Source organism: Microcaecilia unicolor, chromosome 9, assembly GCF_901765095.1.
Source record: "Microcaecilia unicolor chromosome 9, aMicUni1.1, whole genome shotgun sequence".
Lineage (NCBI taxonomy): Eukaryota > Metazoa > Chordata > Amphibia > Gymnophiona > Siphonopidae > Microcaecilia > Microcaecilia unicolor.
Window position 1 is genome coordinate 86,467,432 of NC_044039.1, and position 21,779 is coordinate 86,489,210.

The 21,779-nt window shown below is 41.7% G+C and overlaps 1 protein-coding gene across 2 annotated transcripts in view; it reads left to right on the plus strand.

Moving 5' to 3' along the window:
- PKP2 (plakophilin 2) overlaps positions 1 to 21,779 on the plus strand; it is a 226,290-nt gene that overhangs the window by 48,054 nt on the left and 156,457 nt on the right. Inside the window, exons 1-2 of one of the 2 annotated variants that reach the window (XM_030214262.1) lie at positions 3,625 to 3,735; positions 20,718 to 20,830. In XM_030214262.1, the coding sequence (XP_030070122.1) occupies positions 20,723 to 20,830 (108 nt within the window). In that variant the 5' untranslated portion in view covers positions 3,625 to 3,735; positions 20,718 to 20,722. Of the gene's footprint in view, positions 1 to 3,624; positions 3,736 to 20,717; positions 20,831 to 21,779 lie in introns of those variants that run through there. The other variant, XM_030214261.1, reaches the window with a different exon arrangement.

Consider the following 21,779-nt stretch of genomic DNA (forward strand, 5'->3'; position numbering starts at 1 on the left):
GACCATGGGGAGAACAAGGATGAGGAAAAGATGATAAGCCATAGGTAAAGGAAGTAAAAAGAGGGAAATTAAAGACAGGATAATAAGAATGAATTAAATCTGGGCGGAGAGAGAGAGAGAAAAATAAATTGAAGAGAAAGGAGAGAAAAAAATGACAAATGGACAGGAAACTCTGGTAAGAGAGTTAAGAGAAGACGAAGGAAAGCAGAATCAAGAGACTGGGACCAACACACTTAGAAAAAGTAAATGGCCAGACAACAAAGGTACAGAAAATAATTTTATTTTTAAATTAGGATAAGGTAATTTGGTAGCTGTGTTAATAAAGTTTAGTAAATGCAAATAAAATACAAAATAGAAAATAAGGTGTTACTTTTATATTGGACTGATTTTAAAACATTTTTGATTAGCCTTCAGAGAACAACACGTCCTTCCTCAGGTCAGGAGAGGATACCATCACAGCAGTATACTGTCCTGACCTGAACTGAGGCAGGAGGTTTTGGCCTCTGAAAGCTAATGAAAAAAGATTTTAGGCTAGTCCAGTAAAATAGTACCAATTTCTATTTTCAAGTGCCTGAGCTGAGCATATGCAGGAGTGCCGGCATCAGTGACTGAAGCACGCTGCCAACTGCTGCACTGCACAACTAGCATGGTAGGGGACTCATGCAGTGGACCTCTTCAGCTAGTGGGAGCTTGGGCATCTCTGCAAGCGATTCAACCAGTGCCACAATTTTGGAGTGCGCTTAAGCTCTGTGGGGAATAGATGCTGAATATGGGGTGTAATAGAGTGAACTGAAACACCCCCTCTTGCCTATCCCTGCTGTCACTGGTGTAAATAAAATAGTTTCCGGAATGGCCGTAGGATTGAGGTGTGCCAGGGGGCAGAGCCATGAGGTAGACTGGATGGGGGGGGGGGGTGTACTAAAATCTCTCTCAAAAATCGGGACCTCTTGGCAGCTCTGGCTATAGGCTTTGCAAACATTAATGAATCCTATATTAATATGTGTATTTAACATTCCAACACCTTTCCTGCAGGGTTGCCGAGGGGGGGGGCAAGGTTCCCCGGGCCCGGTGCCAGTAATAAGAGAGACTGCTCTGCTGACCGTGGGTCCTTCTTTCTGCCGAGTCCTGCTTCCTGTGAATTAACTTCCTGTAACCGGCAGAGCAGACTCTCTCAATTTGCTGCTGGGGGGGGGGGGGGGGGGGCGTTTTGTCTCTCCGTGGTCCTGCCTTCCTGTTTCTTGCTAAAAGTTAAAGTTGACTAACAAATCTATATCATGGAAAGCAAACTGTGTACTCTGGCTATTTTGCATTGCAGAAACAAAGGCTTGTCTCCAATGAATTGGATGAACTGCACGTTAGATGACATGTTCATGATTTAAGATGCATGGGTCCCTTGCTATATTAAAGCAGCATTTCAATTAAAAGTTGAAATACTCAACTGCTGACACAGAGCTCTGCCAAAGAATATTATCTGCCCTTAGGATATAAACAGGCCAGCTCCAGGCATCCTGAACAAACTGTTGCTTTGGCACCGCCATCTTGAGGCTCACATCAGCTTCCCCACCACAAAAGAAAAACCTCCCAGTTCCCCCCGCCCACCCACCCAGAGCAGCTTCCTTCCAGCTAGATCCCCCATCCCCACCTGCCCCATCCAGCTCCCCTGCCTGCTTACATGCATCAGCTCCACTCCCCTGCCTGCTTACATGCATCTGCTCCACTCCCCTGCCTGCTTACATGCATCAGCTCCACTCCCCTGCCTGCTTACATGCATCTGCTCCTACCGTATCCTCTAAACAGCAGCTGCTGTGATCTCTTCCCTGCACTGCCACTGGCACTGTCACAAGTTTAAATGCAAGGGAAGAGAGCACAGCAGTGAGAGCAGAGCAGCACACTTTCGCTGTTGTGACTTTACACTACAGTCTGCCTGTGTCTGCGAGGCAGAAGTGGAGCCAGGTTAAAGGCGCGGAGGGAGCAGAAAGTGGACTTCCGCTGGCGCTGTTTTAAATGCAACAGATTGTATAAAAAATAGTCGCCGGCTGAAGTCCGTTTGGGGGAGTGGCCGCTCCCCTGGCACCCCCTCTAGCTATGCCTCTGCTGTGAGGGTTCCATGCCTGTTCACAAGCCACACTATCATTATTGTGGCAGTGGTGGGATAAATGCTTCTCTGTGGTCTCAGTACATCATACTAGTGGTAGAATTTTGTGTATAAAAGCTAAAGTGGTTAGTTCTGCCTTAGAGAGGGGAAAAAAGCTAGTTAGTGCTGGACAAGCAGGATTTTGTGTGTGTATATGCGTGTTGGGTTTTAAGAGTGTTGTAGTTCTGTAGAGTAGCAAGCAAACTCTGGCTTGGAATGAAGCCATAAGGAAATATTCTGCAGAGAGCGTTTGGGATGTGTTCTGCAAGTAACATGTAGCCAGGAGAGTTGGTGAGGTGGAAGAAAAACATATAAGGTTAAAGTGAGTGGCAAGCTGGGGAGCTTACAGAGTTTACCTAATCATGACAGTGTGTGCATCTGAGTGTAATTGACATAGAAGCTAGTTCTGGAGCAAGGAAAGCTCCTTTGGAAAGTGAAACCAAGAATTGCTGCTGGTGCTGGAGCAGCTAGGGAAAGCTGGCCCGGGCTAAAGAGTGGAGCTGGAACCGGAGCTGCTATTTGCTGTTAAGGAACCGAAGACTGCAGAGCAGGGGAATACAAGATTACAAAGCTGTACATACAGAAACATAGTGAAAGTTGAACTGCTGCCATGGAAGCTGCAACTGGGGCAGTTCAAAAACCCAGTCTAGAGTGGAACTAGAGTGAGAACTGGAGCTGGTCTTGCCAATTCTTAGTCAGTACACACTAGAAAGCACATGAATCTCCAAGTAGAGGAGAAATCAGCGGCAGCTGGGATGGCTGCTGTGTGATGGTAGTCCATCTGCTCCAAAGGGGCCCACCAGTTATTCCCTGTGCATTCTGACACCCACCTCTTCACTTCGATGGAAATCCCAAGACATGCCGGGGATTTCTAAATCAATTCCAAATCATATTTGAGTTACAGGCCAGAGACTTTGTGTTTTATTTATTTATTGCATTTGTATCCCACATTTTCCCACCTTTTTGCAGGCGCAATGTGGCTTACAATACATCATAAATGGTGAAGATATAATAGAAAGATAGACATTTAGTTTACAGAAGAATCATGGTAACATAATAATGGTATAACAGGATAGTAGTATAACAGCAGATATTATAAGGCAATTCTGAATATCTGTGGAGGAGTAGTGTATGTTTACATTTGTTGATCTTTGTGGTATGCTTTTTTAAAGAGATGGGTCTTTAGTAGTTTTCGGAAGTTGGTTAGTTCATAAGTCGTTTTTAGGTTGCGCGGCAGTGCGTTCCATAGCTGTGTGCTCAAGTAGGTGAAATTCGACGCATGCATTAATTTGTATTTTAGGCCTTTGCAGTTTTGGAAGTGCAGATTAAGGAATGTGTGGGATGATCTTTTAGCATTCCTGGGTGGTAAGTCTATCAGGTCTGACGTAGGCTGGTGCTTCTCCATGAATGATTTTGTGAACTAGGGAGCAAATTTTGAACGTGATGCGTTCTTTAAGTGGGAGCCAGTGTAGCTTTTCTCGTAAGGGTAAGCCTATTCCGTTTCCCTCCTTACAGGCCCTGCTATCTGGGAAAGAAATGACCCTCTACTATATAACCTGGCGGAGTTCCTGACCCACTTTTGTGGAATTTTGAGGATCCAGGTAAGGCCACGTTGGCAGCCATGGAACTACTGAACCTACAACAGGACTCCCAGACCATTGGAAGTTACGCCATTCGCTTCCGTACCCTGGCAGCAGAACTGGAATGGAACGACAAAAGCCTAGCTGCTGTGTTCTGGCAAGGGGTGTCCTCCTTGATTAAAGATGAATTGGCTGGGCGTGAACTGCCCATGAACCTCGATGCACATGAGTGAATATTTGTTTCTGAGAACGAGCACTGGAGCGTCAAGCCAGCCTCAGACCCATTCAGTTGGCCCCTACGTTCCCACGTAAGCCCACGACATTTTCCACAAAGTCTTCTCCTTCTAGGAATAGCGAGGAACCCATGAAAGTGGATCCGATGGGGCTTTTGGACCATGAAAAATGAAGTACACAGAATTTGTGTTTATATTGTGGCGACAAAGGACACTATGCCTGCCGTTGCCCAAGGAAGCCAGGAAAGTCACAGGCCTAGCCCTGGCTGGGGAGGCAGGATTAGGACCTTCATCATGTTTCCCCCACTCAATTACTGGCTCTAGTCACCAATGATGTGGAACCCAAATTTTTCACTAAGGCATTGATAGACTCCGAAGATACCTCGGCCTATTCCAGTATCCTCTGTCTATGGGTGCATCAGGGGGTGCTTGAGGCCAAAACCCTTCCTCTTTTATCTTTGGGTTGGGGTACTTCATGGAGAAGCCATATCTCTATATGTTATTCAGTCAGACATGAACACTGTTGTCCTGGGTCTCCCCTGGTTATGAGGCAGCTTGGGCAGAGAAATCATATTTGTTAATTTGGTGTTTAAATTTGGTTCAGTCCTGTAAAGTGGAGGAATGCCATATGGGTTTAATTTACTCAGAAGTCTAGCTTTTGCTAGACCAGAGGTTAGAAAGGTCAGAGAGAAGTAATTATTTACCATATCTGGATACCATTATAAGCAAGGCATATTGCAGGCAGTTTAAAGAATTAGGCTAATGCTGGTTAGAAGGAGATAGTTTAGAGATAAATAATTCTAGATGATTTAGAATTTGTCTTATAAGGAATTCTGATTTCTGCTTATTTTAGAATATGTCTTATTCTGTGTAATTAATAAGTTCTATTTCTATGTAGAATATCCTTTTTAATTCAGTGTTACATCTTTGACTGACTTTTCAAGTGAAGCTTTGTCTGCCATCATCTGGTTTGAATTATCCACAGTCCTAGCGAGTTCTGTGTAGGAAGCTAATAGGTGAAAGAGGTCAGGGAAAGTCTTGATTAATTATAGCTAAGTGAAGGACTGGTTTTCTGAAAGTAATAATAAATGTATGTGTGCTATTAAGCAAGATTGGCCCTTGACCCCTTAATGAATGCCAGAGTCCAGTTAGCAGTTAGTATGAAGCTATGACTGGGAATATGAGAATTTAATAATAATAAAATGTAAGAGATAAGTGCCACATTGTCTAGTGTGAGAGGCCCCAGGTCATAGGTCAGTTTAGGAAATATCTCAAACCTATGTAACTGATATTTTTAAGTAATGTGTAAGTAATAATTAGTTCAAGGCAGGGTAATCAATCTATTCTTTACCATCTGGTGAGAAAGGGGGGCTAGAGAGGTGTAGGACCCTATATAACTGAGAGCAGAAGCAGCTTACGTCAGAAGAAGGAGCTGAGAAGAAGAGAAGGAGCTGAGACAGAAGCCACAAGACACAGAGAGCTGAGAAAGAGAAGATAAAGAGAGAGCTAGAGCTGATGTCCTACTTTGTTTGCTGGCAAATAAAGAAGATTTCTCTCTCATTCTGGTGTGTGGTGTTTGACTCCTGAAGTACCACAGATTCTGCTAACAATAGTGGTAATTCCTGCAACAGTTAAGATGGTACAATCCCCAGATCGACTGGACACAAGGTCAATTTACTGCTTAGGGTGCACCCTGTAGGAGACGCTGTTTGGACTCCGTCTCGCCTCCCAAACTGGTGGCTCTCCATGCACTAGAAGTCGGGCAATCCTTACCCCTGGACTACCAAGAATTTGCAGACATCTTCTCCAAGCAATAGGTGAAGACTCTTCCACCCCATCAGAGTTATAACTGCCCCATTGAACTGCTGCCTGGGAAAATGCCACCCTGTGGCAGGGTTTATCATGAGATTGGATCTTTTTTTCAGATGCTGCAGGAGGTGTAAGCTTTGGTATATGATTTAGGGGTGCTTGTTGTGCTGAGTATTGGCAGTAGTGTATCTTACTAGTTTTCGTCAAAGCCATCCACTTCCACTTCCAGTCCTAACAGCCAATCAAAATTGAGGACACACCAACACCCTGCCCACGCCCCGCTCCATGATGCTGTAGCCCTGCCCAAGCCCCACCCCTTTTGTATAACTCTGCCTTTACCCCACCTTATTTATAAATTAAGCCCTCCCCCAAACCTCTGATTGCTGAATGACGGCCATTTTAGGTTTTGAAACAAAAAAGATAGACTGTCCTCTTCCTCCTCATCTTCTTCTTTGCTTTAAAGGGTACGTATAGACAAAAGCTGAGCTATTTTAAGAGTAAACACCTTCATCCCTTTTTCTCTGCAGAGACAGCTATACGAGATCGTGCCCTGGCTTCTCACAGCTTTACAGCAAGCAAGCAGGCTGTGCAGAAAAAAAAAAGTTAAAGATAATAGATTGTTGCATGCTCAGTTAGAGATAATGGAAAGCCTCTCAAGGGCTAACTAAGAATCTTACCCCCCCCCCCCCCCCCCCCGGGGTATTCAAAAGTTTTTAACCGGCTAGGATCAGCACCTGGCCAGTTAAATGTCCCATAACCATCTATCTACGAATTTTCAGCGGGATGTGGCTGGCCATGACCCACTGAAAATTTATGGTTAGCAGCTAGCCAGTTATGTCACTCAATATAACCGACTATCTGCCAATTTTCAGCGCATCGCCGGTTAAGTTTGGCGGCCATGTTTGGCCACATGAATAACAGGCCTATCTTTGGCCAGTTCAGACTAAACCAGCTAGCGCTGAATGTCGGCTTGGCCGGTTAAGTTTGAACCAACCCAAAATAAAACGGATAATCAATACCAGTATCAGAAATGGCCCAACATTGAATATCCAGGCCCAGTGTATATCTGGCCCTTAGAATTTTGAATTTTCCTATTTCTTATTACTTGGCTCCTCTAGAACTTTTTGAAAATGTACCTGAAAGATGTTTTTTCAGTATCTTCATACAATCTGTCTGCTGAGAATATTTAATATGTTCCCAGAAGTTCCACAGTCACTGCTGAAGAGGGAGGTGTGAATCATATGGGTTTCTCCCGATTGTCTGGACATTTCACAATTTTTAGAATCTTCTTGGGATGAAATTGCTAAATGTTCCACACTATTGGCTAGTTTACAGACTGGGTCAAAGAAAAAAAATCTGTTTTGAAACTATTCCCCCCCCCCCCCTCCTTTTTTACAAAGCCCTGCAGCAATGCTGAAACAGCCCACTCGCTTTGAATGGACTGTGTCAGCATTATCACAGCAGCAGCTGCTAGCACAGCTTAGTAAAAAAAAAAAAAAAAGAGGGGGAGGGGTCGTTTTTTTTTTCTTCCAAAAAACAAGCCCTTTTTCCTGGTCAACAGGCAACTACTTTTCCAGATGTAGACAGACAAACTCAATATTGTAGGAAGCGGTTCCTACAGCTTAAGCCTAAACTATAGCTGTGGGAGCTGCATTCTTTCTTAGGTTTCCCTGTAATTTCCTGGTCACACATGGAAATAAGAGGTTTGTCTTCCTGGATCCTGCTCATCTGGATAATGTTTTTCAGACAAACCTGTTATTCAGGCAAATGTTACTTAGGGCCCTGTTTACGCCTCGCTGTAGGTGCGGTAGCGTTTTTAGTGCATGCTAATGCTAGAGACGCCCATATATTCCAGTGGGTGTTTTAGTGTTAGCATGCGCTAAAAACGCTAGCGTGTCTTAGTAAACAGGGTCCTAATGGGTTACTATTGTAAATAATTTGCGTGTTCCCACCAATTACTCAGACCTCATATTCTCCCAGTCTGCTTACGCAGGCTGGGTACTAACAAGCTCCGAAGGACTCACTAGGATATAAGAAGATAGTTTATTACAATCTTACCAAAAGCAGTACAGGCAATAAGGCATTCACAAAGTGGAACAGCGCTTCATGACACGTCCTCTCTCTTCTGCCTTCTATCTGTCAGTACCCCGCTCTAGCTGACACCCTTCTTATATATATACTAGTAAAAAAGCCCCGTTTCTGATGCAAATGAAATGGGGGCTAGCAAGGTTTTCTTCAGAGTGTGCATGTGGGAGTGTGTGTGTCCCTGCTCTCTGCCCTCTCTCCCTTCCCCTGTGCTGTCTGTCCCCTCCCCCTCCCCCCTCCGAGTCCAGTCCTTCAGTGTTAAGTTTCCTGCTGTGCTGCGTTTGTGTTACAGAGAGAGTGAGGGCGTTTCTCTCCCCTCCCCCCTCTGAGTCCTTCACTGTTACAGTGAGAGGGATTTCGTGCTGTGCTGTTTTCCTTCACTCATGGGGAAACCGGATATCTCTGGCACTTCACACATCCGGCTGGAGGCTTCATTAGAACGTTGGTGGTGCCTTTTATATATAGAGATTTTTGGTACCATTCATTTCTATGGACACTCATTTTCTCACTGGTCATCTTTGCATGTTATCAGCTACTATCTTTTAAACATCAACATTTGATGTCATTGATGTCAATGATAGCCAAGATTCTATGTGTTCCCAAACTCCCCTAGCCCCCCCTGGATGATCTCATCCGGGGTGCAGCTGACCCAGTACTATCTTCATGAAGCCAAAACATCTTTGCTCGTGACTTCTTGCAGGTGCCGGTCTCCTTATTGTTTACAGAGCAGATTCCTCCACCCCTTGTCAGCTCTCAATTGCCTCATTTCAGCACTTGCTACAGTGAAATGTAATTTGTGTCAGAAGTGATCTTTGATTTTTACAGCCCTAGTTCTTAGCCTGAGCCATTGGCCTGTATTTCACTGAGAGCAAGTGACAGCATATTTCTACACTATAGTTGGGGGGTTTTGGATGACAGTTAATAGTTTTGCCACGATTTTGGTTTTCTGCCACGTACTTGTGATCTGAATTGGCCACTGTTTGGAAAACAGGATACTGGGCTAGATGGACCATTGGTCTGACCCTGTATGGCTACTCGTATGTTCTTCTTTTTTTTTTTTTTTAATTTGCAAGGCTAGATGGTGAATCCCATAATGTGCGCTACGACTTTAATTTTGCTTCTTGAATTATGATCCTGTGATCTTGTCTTTTTCCTGTATGTTTAAGTACATAAACAAAATATAATTGATTAAAAAAATGAAAACGTATTTATTTGTGCAAACATTTTTTAATGCTTAGATGCTATTACTAGATGCACTTTGACAGCAATAAGGGAGCTATGTGACAATAGGGAATTCTGTTTGTATGATTTTTGTTAAATTGTTTTTATTGTGTTTCTCTGTAATCTGCCTAGGTTGTAGGTGGTCTTTAAATGTTTAAAATAAAGAATTCCGTGAGCAAGCTTTCCCCACTTGTCTATCGTTGAAAACGTTCCCCATCAACAATAGAACATTTCCTCCTATAGCTTTTACTTAGGTACTTTCTCAAATGCTTTCTGAAAATCCAGATACTCTATGAGGGGGCATTTTTGATATGTCTAAATCCGATTTTGGACATTTTGCAAAAAAACATTAAAAAAATCCAGTAGTGAACATGGCCATTTTCAAACCAGAAAAAGGTCCAACATTTTTTCTTTCGAAAATGGCTATTTGCTAGTCTTTTTGTGTTCAGTATATCCTCAATGAATATGCATGAGATCAGTTTGCATACATTGGAGGTAGTGCATTTAAATTGGTCTCGTGCATATTCATTGTGGATATCATGAAAACTTCACTGGCTAGGTGTGTCCCGAGGACTGGGTCGAGAACCCCCGCACTAGAAGTAGTATACACTGTGTGAGACGGTGCGCATCCTCTTGCTTACTGAGGGAAAGGCAATTTTCAACTTACCTACTTAACTGCTTGGTTACACAGGCAAATCCCTTTCAAAATTAAAGAGCACTTTTCCAAAACTCAGTCCATTTTTGTGTTCGTTTTGGGCTATGCAATTAATTTTGTTCATCAAGGCAAGATTCATTGCACAACACAAAACTGACAAAAACTGGACTGAGGAGATTTGGAAAAGTGATCTTCAGTTATTATCTTTGCTTGGAAGGGTTAGCATTTCAGCAAATTCCCTAATGTCCTTTTAGAAATCAAAGTTGATCTTGTTAGCTGGTGTCTTCTGAATTTAGCTGTTCAAAACATAAGTATGGTTATAAAAATAGTTGCCCTGGCAGAAACAACATACACTGCAGACATTACCAGTTGTGTTTTAACAATCTGACCTCAAGGTCGTCAACAAAGAAGAATCAATATTTGTGAAGGAAAGTAAAACGCTAGGAATCAAAGTAAACAAATCACACTGAGCTAAAGACAAGAGAGAATAGAGGAGTGGCTGGCAACATCGGATCTCAAGTTCTAAAATACTGAAAGGTTAATAAGGCAGGTAAATACTTTCAACGCTCCTCAGTTTCATCCTTCATGTTGCTCAACTATATCGTATACATACTGAGAGGCAAAGTGCATGCGTGGAGCAATAAAATCACAATTTAACATTAAAAGAAAATAAAAGCAAATTATAGTTCCTTCCATTTGTACTTAGAAATAAAGTTGCCTCGCGCCTCAGTATGTTGCAAATTCCTGTCTTGGTGGCTCTAGTGATTGCTGTGCACTGCCTTACAGAAAGTACCCCAGTTCTAGGGTTCCTTTTACTAAGGTGCGCTGAAAAATGGCCTGCGCTGGTGTAGATGTGTGTATTGGGACACGCGCAAGTCCATTTTTCAGTGCACCTGCAAAAAGACACTTTTTGGTTTTTTGGCCGAAAATGGACATGCAGCAAAATTTAAATAGGCACGCATTCATTTTGGGCCTGAGACCTTACTTCCACCCATTGACTTAGTGGTAAAGTCTCGCTTGTTAACCAGGCAGTAATCAGCGCGCGTATACTGCCGATTACTGCCCGGTGAGTGCCGCACACTGGAAATTTTCTGGCGTGTGTAGTGGACGTGCATTAAAAAAATGAAATTACCGCCCGGGCCAGGAGCTAGTTCCAAATTGGCACATGTTGGACGCGTGTAGGCACCTACATGGCTTAGTAAAAGGGCTCCCCTCCAGTCTTCTGACAACCAGTTGGGTGGGGGATGCTGTTGAGGCAGGCATTCACAGCCCCCCCTCCACAAGCCCCCAAACCACCCATATAATATCCTCCTTTGTAAACGGTGCATGCCATACTCTAAAAATATTATATACATGTTCTACGCAGTCGTTAACAGTCTTTAAGGTTCACTTCAGTTGCTTCCTCTTTCAGATATTCTGTTGAGGACTAGGAAATCTGTGTTTATTTATTATTACATTTATATACCACATTTTCCCACAGATCGCAGGCTCAATGTGGCTTACATAAATCTTTAGTGAGGCTACAGTGTTTAGATATTTTGGGCTCCCTGATATCCCGTAAGATATAGGTAAAGAGTGGCGTTATCTTAGATTCTACAAGAAACATAAAGCTTGTTTTTTGAGCAACATTATGTTACACTTTGAACTAGACCAGCAGAGAGGGGATAGTTATGGTTTGTATTGTAATGCCTTTATTATAATTTTTTAACTGTCTATTGAAATTGTACACTAGTCTAACATAAGTTACTGGAGTGTTCAGTACTATATCATACAGCTCCCTACACAGCTATTGTTTAATAATGCACCTCAGGCATTACTGAATTACTCTTGCCATACCAATCCTTCAAAACAGTACCATTGCACTAACTGCAGCTACTTGAGAAAACTTTGCAGTAGATGGGATGAGGAGTTTTAGATTGATTCTCAAGTTTCTATGATCTTGCAAAATAAGCATTCTTTAGCATTTCATTGCATTTATGGTGGATAGACAAAGGGTCTGCCCCAACTTGCTCAGAGAGGTTTTTTTTCTGGCAGCTAAGATCACTTCCTGGGCTGCTTTCTTGTACCTATAATTAATTGGCATTCCTGTACTTCTAAGAATGTAATACAGCATGAATTAAATTTGGATCAACAATTGCAATTCATTTGCAAGATTTCATATCAATTCACGGAATGTTACCGAATGTAAAGGAAGTTAGAAAGATAGATTTGCGTAATAGATTTTAGGCACCTGTTAAGGTTTCCTAAAAATAAAGGCTATATCATGAGCAGTTATGCACTTGATAGATAAATGGGGCATATGTGATAAGACATACTAAAAGATCTTTAGCTATGTTTGCATCTGTGTGTTACATTTTTGACATTGTAGTGACATGCACATTTTTTTTTTTTGTTACATTTGTTCCCCGTGCTTTCCCACTCATGGCAGGCTCAATGCGGTTTACATGGGGCGATGGAGGGTTAAGTGACTTGCCCAGAGTCACAAGGAGCTGCCTGTGCCTGAAGTGGGAATCGAACTCAGTTCCTCAGGACCAAAGTCCACCACCCTAACCACTAGGCCACTCCTCCACCCCACTGTGCATGCTATTATCGATTTGAAATTCTTGCTGCTAATCTGCCATGTAGATTTTAGGACCTTATAGAATTATGCCTTAAAGTTTAAAAGTTCAGGGTTCCTTTTACTAAGCTGCAGTAAAAGGGTGTGTCGAGGTGTGTTTTTGACGTGCTCTGAGGCCCCATTTTACTACAGTGGGTAAAAGACTGTCTCTCTTTTTTTTTTTTTAATAAATGACTGTGCGGTAAGTGAACCACTCACCGTGTAGCCATTTCAGGGGGGAGCACTTCACCACCACCCACTGAGGTGGCGGTAAGGGCTCCTACGCTAACCTGGTGATAACTAGGCAATGAGCGGCACTGCCTGATTACCATGTAAACACCAGCACTACCAAAATAGAAAATATTTTTGTAGCACTGGAAATGGCGCTTGCTGGGGGTGAGAACTACTGCCGGGCTGCTGCTGTAGCCCAGCGGTAGTTCCTGTTTGGCACACGGTAAGCTCGCAGTGGGTTTACCGTCGCTTAGTAAAAGGGCCCCTCGATATCCAACAGGATTGGTCTTTTCATAATATGTAGAATCTGTAATCAGCCTTGACAATGTATACCTATATGAATAGCTCTTGGTCCAGTTGTTAATGTTCTGTACTGCAGAACAAGAGAACCTGGATTTGATTCTAAATTTAGGGGTCCTTTTACTAAGGTGCGCTGAAAAATGGCCTACGGTAGTGTCTGAGACTTTACCGCCAGCCATTGACCTAGCGGTAAAGTCTCACACGGTAACGGGGCGGTAATGACCTATGTGCGTCAAATGCCACTTGGCACGCTTCCAAAAATAAAAATTATTTTGGACACGTGTATCGGATGCGTGCCAAAAATGAAATTACCACAAGAGCCACACAGTAGCCGGGCGGTAACTCCATTTTGGCGTGCATTGGGTGCGCGTAGACGCTTACACTGCTTAGTAAAAGGGCCCCTTAAAACCTCCCCTGCTCAAGCCAACTGAGATTAGATTTTCCCTGAAGCAAAATGTTAGCTCTGGTCTGATCATGGATGTGAAAAAACAAACATTTCTTCACTTTGTAAATAGTTTTGTGAATGTACTGAAAATTTGCATATTCATGAATTGACTTGCCATAGGAGAAACTCCAACCAAAAGGCAATAAGTAACAAAATTCAGAGTCCTCTGTATCGTACTGTTTAAAAAAAAAAGGAAAAGTAGGGGCAGAAAGAGTAGATTTCATCAATGTTTACCAACTCTGTCAAAAATATTGTGTTGAATCTGATAGCAGAACTGTTGCCAAAGTAAATATTTTTCATGATGTTTCTCATAAAGTCTCTTTTCTGTTTATGAAGATTTTCACACATCTTAATGTTAAAGTAGGATAAGGCTAAAAATAAAAACAGTAGTGGAAAAGATCTCCTAAGTAATTATCATTTTGCTATGTGGGCTAAAGGATGCTGGCACAATACTTAATGTACATTTGAGTGAGACATAGGACTGAAACCCCCCTATGGTGAGTCTTTGATGAAAATCAAGCAAAACATATTGATAGCCTAAAATAAAAAAAAAAAAGCACCATCCTGAGTTCAGTTAAATTGATCCCTTCCTTCATGCTGTTGACTGATGCTTAATCATACCTTTTGCTCATGTTTGATTTATTCTTACTGTACACCGCCTTGAGGGCCCGTTTCCCCTCTTTTCCCGAGGTCCCCTTTTACCGTAACTGGAAAAAGGGAAGGTCTCGCTTTCCTGCAGGAAATGGCCAGGCAGCCATTTTGAGGGGGAGCTCTTACCGCCACCCATTGAGGCGGTGGTAAGGGCTCCCGCACTAACCCGGCGGTAACCGGGAAGCGCATGGCACTGCCCGATTACTGCCGGGTACACTCCGGTGCTACAAAAATGAATACACTTTTGCAGCGCCGGAAATGACAGCGTGGTAGGGGTGGGAAGTATCGCCAGGCTGCTGCGGTAGCCTGGCGGTACTTCCGTTATAGCGAGCGGTAAGCCCACGTTGGGCTTACCGCCACTTAGTAAAAGGAGCCCTGAGTGAATTCCTTAAAAAATGCGGTAAATAAACCCTAATAAATAAATAAATAATTTTGGGAGAAATAATCGACCAGAACCTATCGCTAGAGACCCAAGCGAAATCCACCATAAAGAAAATGTTTTTCTCAATGTGGAAACTCAAATGCCTGAAACCATTCTTCCCGAGGGAAATATTTCGTAACCTGGTACAGTCAATGGTACTAAGCCACGCAGATTACTGTAATGAAATCTATGCAGGATGCAAGGATCAAATCATAAAGAGACTTCAGACCGCCCAAAACACAGCAGCCAGGCTTATATTTGGAAAAACGCGTTTTGACAGCACCAAACCACTCCGAGAAAAACTGCATTGGTTACCAATCAAAGAACGGATCACTTTCAAAATCTGCGCGACTGTTCATAAAATTATTTACCGCGAGGCAACGGGATACATGACAGACCCATGTACTTGTTCAGACCGGAATTGGCTAATGCCATTAACGGTAAAATGTAAGCCACATTGAGCCTGCAAAAAGGTGGGAAAATGTGGGATACAAATGTAACTAATATTAATAATAATAATAATAATTTAACTAGCCTGAACCTCTAATACAAGTAACAGTGATAACAGTTGATAGAAGTAACACATTTTACTATAAGCAAGGCTTTTATTTACATACTTAGGAAATGTGCTATGTAAAATCCTAGCAGTTCTCATGCACTGTTACCAAAGGTCAGGGTGGGAAACAAACTGTAGACTGTGTGAAATGTGTTAGGAATTTCAAAGTCAGCGATTTAGCCAATGTAGTTTACCACTTTTAGAAACAGTAATTTTATTTTGACAAAGTATTGTGTTCTTAACAGGACAAAATGAAGGTCAGATAAAGCATTTGGCTACAGCAACAATGTCATCTCTATTCTTCTAAATGTCAATATTTCAGTTTTATTTTCTCTGTTTTAAATCTTTGTGTAGAGAAATAAATGAGCTTTAAAAAAAAACTTGTATTTAAGACTTGCCCAGTCTTAAGAAGAACTCAGAGCAGTGGTACAAAGAAATCCAAACCAAAATACAATCAGTGAAGAGCAATAAAAATATGCAACTGAGAATTTCCGTGCATCACATTATAGAATATACTTGGTTTGTGCGCATAAATTTTAACTAATGCGAAGTAGTGTCAATAATTGCTTAAGTGGCAATTATTGGTGCTGATTGCCTTGTTAACTAATTAAGGGCCCCTTTTACTAAGCGGCGGTAAGCCCAACGCGGACTTACCGCTCGCTATACAGGAAGTACCGCTGGACTACCACAGCAGCCCAGTGGTACTTCCCACCCCTAGCGTGCCGTCATTTCTGGTGCTACAAAAATTTATTTATTTTTGTAGTGCTGGAGTTTACCCGGCAGTAATCTGGGTCTGTTGGCTGCCAGGTTACTGGCGGGTTAACACGGGAGCCCTCAATGAGTGGTGGTAAGGGCTCCCCAAAATGGCCATGTGGCAAGTGCTTTACTTGCCACCCGGCCATTTCCTGTCAGAAAGCAAGACTTCCCTTTTACCAGCTGTGGTAAAAGGGGGCCTCGGCGCGCATTTAAAACACGCACCAGCGCCGGCCCCCTTTTGCTGCAACTTGGTAAAAGGGGCCCTAAGTTGCTTGCGCAAATCCAGAATATGACTGGATTTGCATGTGCAACTTAAGTCGCACTATGTAGAATCCAGGAGATACCCCCTAATTCTATAAAAGTCACCAAAAATTGCACGTGCAATTTAATTGAATAATGAACTAATTAGTGCCAAAATAACTGGCATTTTAACAAGCAATTAAAAAAAGCAATTAGACACTAATTAGATTTAATTGGAACACGCACGTAAATGTAGGTGTAGGATCAGCAGGGGGTCTTCTACAAAGGCATGGTAGCATTTTTGGTGTGCGCCAGATGCTAGAGATGCCCATAGGAATATATGGATGTCTCTAGCATTTAGCACACACTAATTTTTAGCGTGCACTAAAAATGCTAGCACGCCTTTGTAAAAGGACCCCCTATTGAGGGAAAACGGTGATGGACAAGGCAGTGTTTTATAAAGAAGTGTAAGTCCTTTGCTCTTTTATAGAATACTAAATGCTCACCCCTAAATGTTCAAGTGTGGGTGTTCGTGCTCTGCCTACATGAACACCCACCTTTAAATAGGCGCTATGTACGATTACCCCCCCCCCCCAATTCTATGAAAGTCGCTAAAAATGGTGCACGCAAATTTGAACATATGCCCAATTTGCACATGCAGTTTAATTGAATAATGAGCCAATTAGCACCAATAATTGCAATTTTAAACAAGCAATTATTGGTGCTAATTGAATTTAATTAAAATTTGCACACATAAATTTCTGTATCTTGTCCACTTGCACTTGATTCCCTCCCCCCCCCCCCCCCACCTAATTTATTTAACTCCTTCTGTCCTATTGATGATTGGCATTCCCTTCCTTACTCTTTTTACTTTAATTTGTACACCGCTTTAATTTATTGTGAAAGGCGGTATATCAAGTACCTGAATTAACATAAACATATGTGCGGGTCCAAAAAGGGGGCACAGCCATGGGAGGGTCATGGGCGGATCAGGGGCATTCCTTGAATTTACATGTATTGTTACAGAAGAAAGGGGATTCACGCCTAATTTAGGCATGAGGATTTACACATCAAGATTTAATTGGTGTAAATGGTCACGCCTAAATGTAGTTGTGTTTTCTGATGCTAAGCATTATTCTCTAAACGGCGTCTAACTTTAAGCACTATGTTTTTTCGGCACTGTTTTTTTTTTTTTAGATGCCATTTATAGAATTTAGTCTTAAGTATTTTTATATAAAATAAAGGTTTAGGCAGAATTTTTGCATTTACCCACATATATGCATAAACACCATTATTCTAAACACTTGTGCATAATAGGCATGTAACTGTTAGAGTTTATGTTATAAAATTTCCCCCGCATTGTTGATCATTTGAGAAGAGCTATTTACATTTGAGATGTGCATAAACAACACTTGAGGGCCCTCGTACTAGCGGCAGTAAGCCCACCATTCCGGAACTAGTGCTGGTTCAACGCGGGTGCCAGTAGTAGTTCCACCACCAGTGCGCAGCATTTCCATCGCTAGCAGAAATATTTCTGCAGGGGGTTACCTGGCAGTAATCGAGCAGTACCGCATGCTCGCCAGTTACTGCTGGATGCTTCCCCCCTCCGGTATGGCCACACGGTAAGTGCAGTCTTACCGCATAGCCATTTGTTTTTTTTGTCCTTTTTGCCCGCTGCGGTAAAAAGGGCCTCAGCGCACAGCAAAAACAGCTGCCACCACTAGCACAGGGCCCCTTTTGCTACAGCTTATTAAAAGGGCCCCTTAAATGTTTATCTGGCATAAAAATCTAAGTCTGCATTTTACAAAGCTGGGATATGCATGTCTCAAACCCAAGTGTATTCATGTGGCAAGGGGGCCTGATCTGGGCATGTTTTGTGGTGGGACAAGAGCATGGCATGTTAATAGATCAACACGTGATACAAGTATGTTTAGGTTTTGGCAAACTGCTCCTATTGAGCAACATTCAACTGGAGGGATTAGGGGAGGTTGCCCCCTTAGAAACATGACAACAGATAAAGGCCCGCCCATCTTCCATAACCACTAACTCTTCCTTTTCCTAAGGGATCCCACATGCCTGTCCCATGCTTTCTTAAATTCTGACACAGTCCTCATCTTTGCAACCTCCATTAGGAGGCCATTTCACGATTCCACCACCCTTTCCGTGAACAAATACTTTCTTAGATTCCTCCTAAGCCTATTTTGTCATAGCATCATTGTACGCCCCCTCATTCCAGAGTTTTCCTTCATTTGAAAAAGGCTCACTTCTTGTACATTAATGCCCCTGAGATTTAAATGTCTATCATATCTCCTGTGTCCCTCCTCTCTTCCAGCATATACATGTTGAGGTTCCTAAGCCTGTCCCCTATATGTTTTATGTCCAAGACCACTTACCAATTTCGTAGCCGCCCTCTGAACTGACTCCATCCTGTTTATATCCTTCCATAGGTGCAGTCTCCAGAATGTATATTTTAAAAGTGAAGTTGATAGCTATACTTTTAGTAATTGGGTGGTTTCATGCACAATAGTCACATATCAAGAATATATGGGTTGATCTTGTGGGACTCGTTTTCCAAACAGAAAAAACGCTCAAACCCTCAGTGTCAAAACGTCCAAACCCTCAGTGGTTTTTGTTCCCCTCAAAAGCCAAACCAGTGGTTTTTGTTCCCCTCAAAAGCCAAGGGATACCAGTCTGTGTAACAGCACTAGGAAAATGCATGTTTATATTTTTCAAGTGGCAAAGATAAATGTGTATGTGCTGGCACAAATTTAAGTGCTGGTTTTTAACAGGTGGAAAATGTCAACTTTTTTCTAAAATGGATGCTTGTGTCTCCCTCACCTGGCACATAAACGTCCATTTCTCTGTCAGCAAATTCTGTTCTAAAATATTAATGAAATTTGGCATGCTGACCTGGATGTCTTAATTCTAACTTCTGTGTTCTGTCTAAAATGGGGCCAATTGTGTAACATGCTGTACATAATGAAAACCTTATTGACTTTCATTGGCACAAGGGCAAGGAAATCTGTAGTGTAGGCTATTGAACCAAATCAGATTCTCAGCAGCCCAAACATGCATTTATTCAGGGACTTTTGTGGAGTAACGAGCATGATTGTACCATTCTTTAGAGACAGGAGAAGAATGGAAAAAGGCCCTTAACAATAGCAGCCAAGCTAATCTGTGTGTAATATAGGAAATATTTTGAGTAGTTGTTAAGAAAAAGGCATGTGGCATTATTAAAGAATAAGGGGTGAAGTTATCAGTGTGAAGTACCGTTAAGACATGTTGTTTTATTGTTAAACCCAGTGATTAGTAACTAGGTCTCATTCCATAAAATGGGCCCTGTGCTAAAATAGCACAAGTTGATGGTACAACAGCACGCATTAACGGTAGCTCATGCTGATAACTACATCCCAAAGTTACATTAATATAGTAAAAGGATTCCAGTGGGTAGAAGAAGGTTAGGCTAAGTGACTTCATTTGAATATTTGTTCAATAATAAAGCAGACTTTAGATATTCATGGACTATAATTTTTCAAGCATTTTACTCTATGGCAGCAGAAAACTTTTTTATATTTCAGATCTACAATATTTAGGAAATTTGGCAGATATGGAGGTGCATTTTCGATATGATGTCTAAATCCGACTTTGTAGCGAACGTAGTAGCCATTTTCAAACCTGAAAAAGTCTAATTTTTTTTTTTTTTTCAAAAATGGCCATTTGCTACACATTATTGTGCTCAGTATATCTATCTTTTTGTACCAATTTCAAAAAAACAAAAATAAAAAGTCCAAGTGAAAAATGCACAAAATCAAGCCATTGGGATGTAGGAGGAGCCAGCATTCTTAGTAGACTGGCCACACAGACACATCCCAGCAGAGCAGTGGGGCACTGCAGTGGATTTTACATGAAAGGCCCCAGGTACACATCTCACAGTTACCCTTTTATATTGTATGGTGAGCCCTCCCAAACCAACTGTACGCTAGTTCAATAGCCTTTATGCCTGCAGGTGTCACCTATATGTAGGTACAGTAGGTTTTTGGTGGGTTTTGGAGGGCTCACACTTTCTACCACAAGTGTAACAGTTAGTGTTGGATATGGGCCTGGGTTCCCTTTTCTACAGTGCACTACACCAATCACTGGGCTACTCCAGGGATCTGCTTGCTGCTTTAATAGGACTGGCCATAAAATCTGAAGCTGTCATACAGCCTGGTATGTACTGTTTCTTTTATATCTTTGGGGGGGTGGGAGGAAGTCAGTGACCATTGAGGGAGTAAGCAGGGGTCATACCTAAATCCCTCCAGTGGTCATTTGGAGCTCCTTTTTGTGACATAGTCATTAAAACAGATTTATCCCACAACATCTAGGTTTTACCCTCTCTTTTTGCTTTGTTCCATTATGACAGGAAAACTTCCAAGTGTTAGGAATGCCTAAATCCTATCTTCAACATGCCCTCGACACTCCCCGTTGTGATTTAGATGCACTTCAGACAAACTGCATCGAGAAACATTTTAAAATATGTTTTGAAAATAGCAATTTGGAAGTTTTGGCAAATAAAACGTCCAAATGCAGCTTTATGCCACTTTTTAGGGGTTTTTCTGTTTGGAAAATGAGTCCCATAGGATCAACCTATAAGATCGACCCATATATTCTTGATATGTGTTGTGCATGAAACACCCATTAATAAAAGTATAGCTGTCTATCACCTTCACATTTACATATACAGATTTAATTGCCAGCACACAGTTAATAAGCTCAGTTGCTATTTTAAGTTCCAGTGTTCTTCACTATTAACTTTTCATTGCAGGAAATATGAATCAGATATCTGGCATTCCAGAAGAGGTCTATCACCAAAACTTCATTGAAAGAGATTTTAGTTTTTCCCCTTCTCAGAGTTCAACATACTACAGCAGTGTCAAGGTAAGCAAGTGTCATACAGTGGCTGTAAAAACTGTATAGATTATTTGCTCTATGGCTTAGACTGGAATAAATCTACCCCATGGAAGCAATATTGGATCTGGCACTGGCAAACTGACAGAGTTCATGGTAAAAGAATATTTTTGGTTTATTGGTCATTGTCAGTATGGTTCAAACAAAGATCTGAATTGAATTATATGAAAACCTTAGGAGAGTTGAGTGATGATGAGTGATAGTGTGAAGAATCTTAAAAGAGTTGAGTGATGAGTTGAGTGATAGTGTGAAGAAGCCCTGTCTAGAATCCAAGATATTAAATGTACAGAGGAATTGTGGGAAACAATGAAAGAGAGCATTGAGAAAACAACAAGTCTATATGAGGCAAGCTAATAAAGGAAAAATATACCAATAAAGTTCTGTATAGAAGGAGAAGAAATAGTAGAGGGGAAAAGATAGCATTCAGAAAATACATAAAAACACAGGAAGAAAACAGAATTATAAATTAAAACAAAGACAGGGATAAGTTACAAGGTAGACAGAGATAAGTTACACGAGCAAAGGCCCAAAAAGAGAACTCCTGCCCAATTAATAAAGGAGGAGATGAACATTCTTTAGATGCAAAAGGAAAAGACAAAATAAATCAAATGGAAATGATTATAATTAGGGACAAATGTTGGGATACTGAGAAGAAGGAACAGAAAAGGCAAAAATGTTTAATTTTTAATTTAGCTCACTATTTTTATAGAAGTGTAAAGTGATGCATTTAGTGGTATAACAAAGAAGGGGGCTGAGGAGCCCATGGCTCCTGGGTGCCAACCTTAAAATTCATATGTTCCAATAATGAATTTAAAGTAGCAGAAGCACAGAAAAAGGTAGAGGTATGAAGAAAAAAAGAGAGAGATTGAAATAAAATATTTAGAAAGAACTCAAAACAGTCCTATAGAGAACTGGGGGA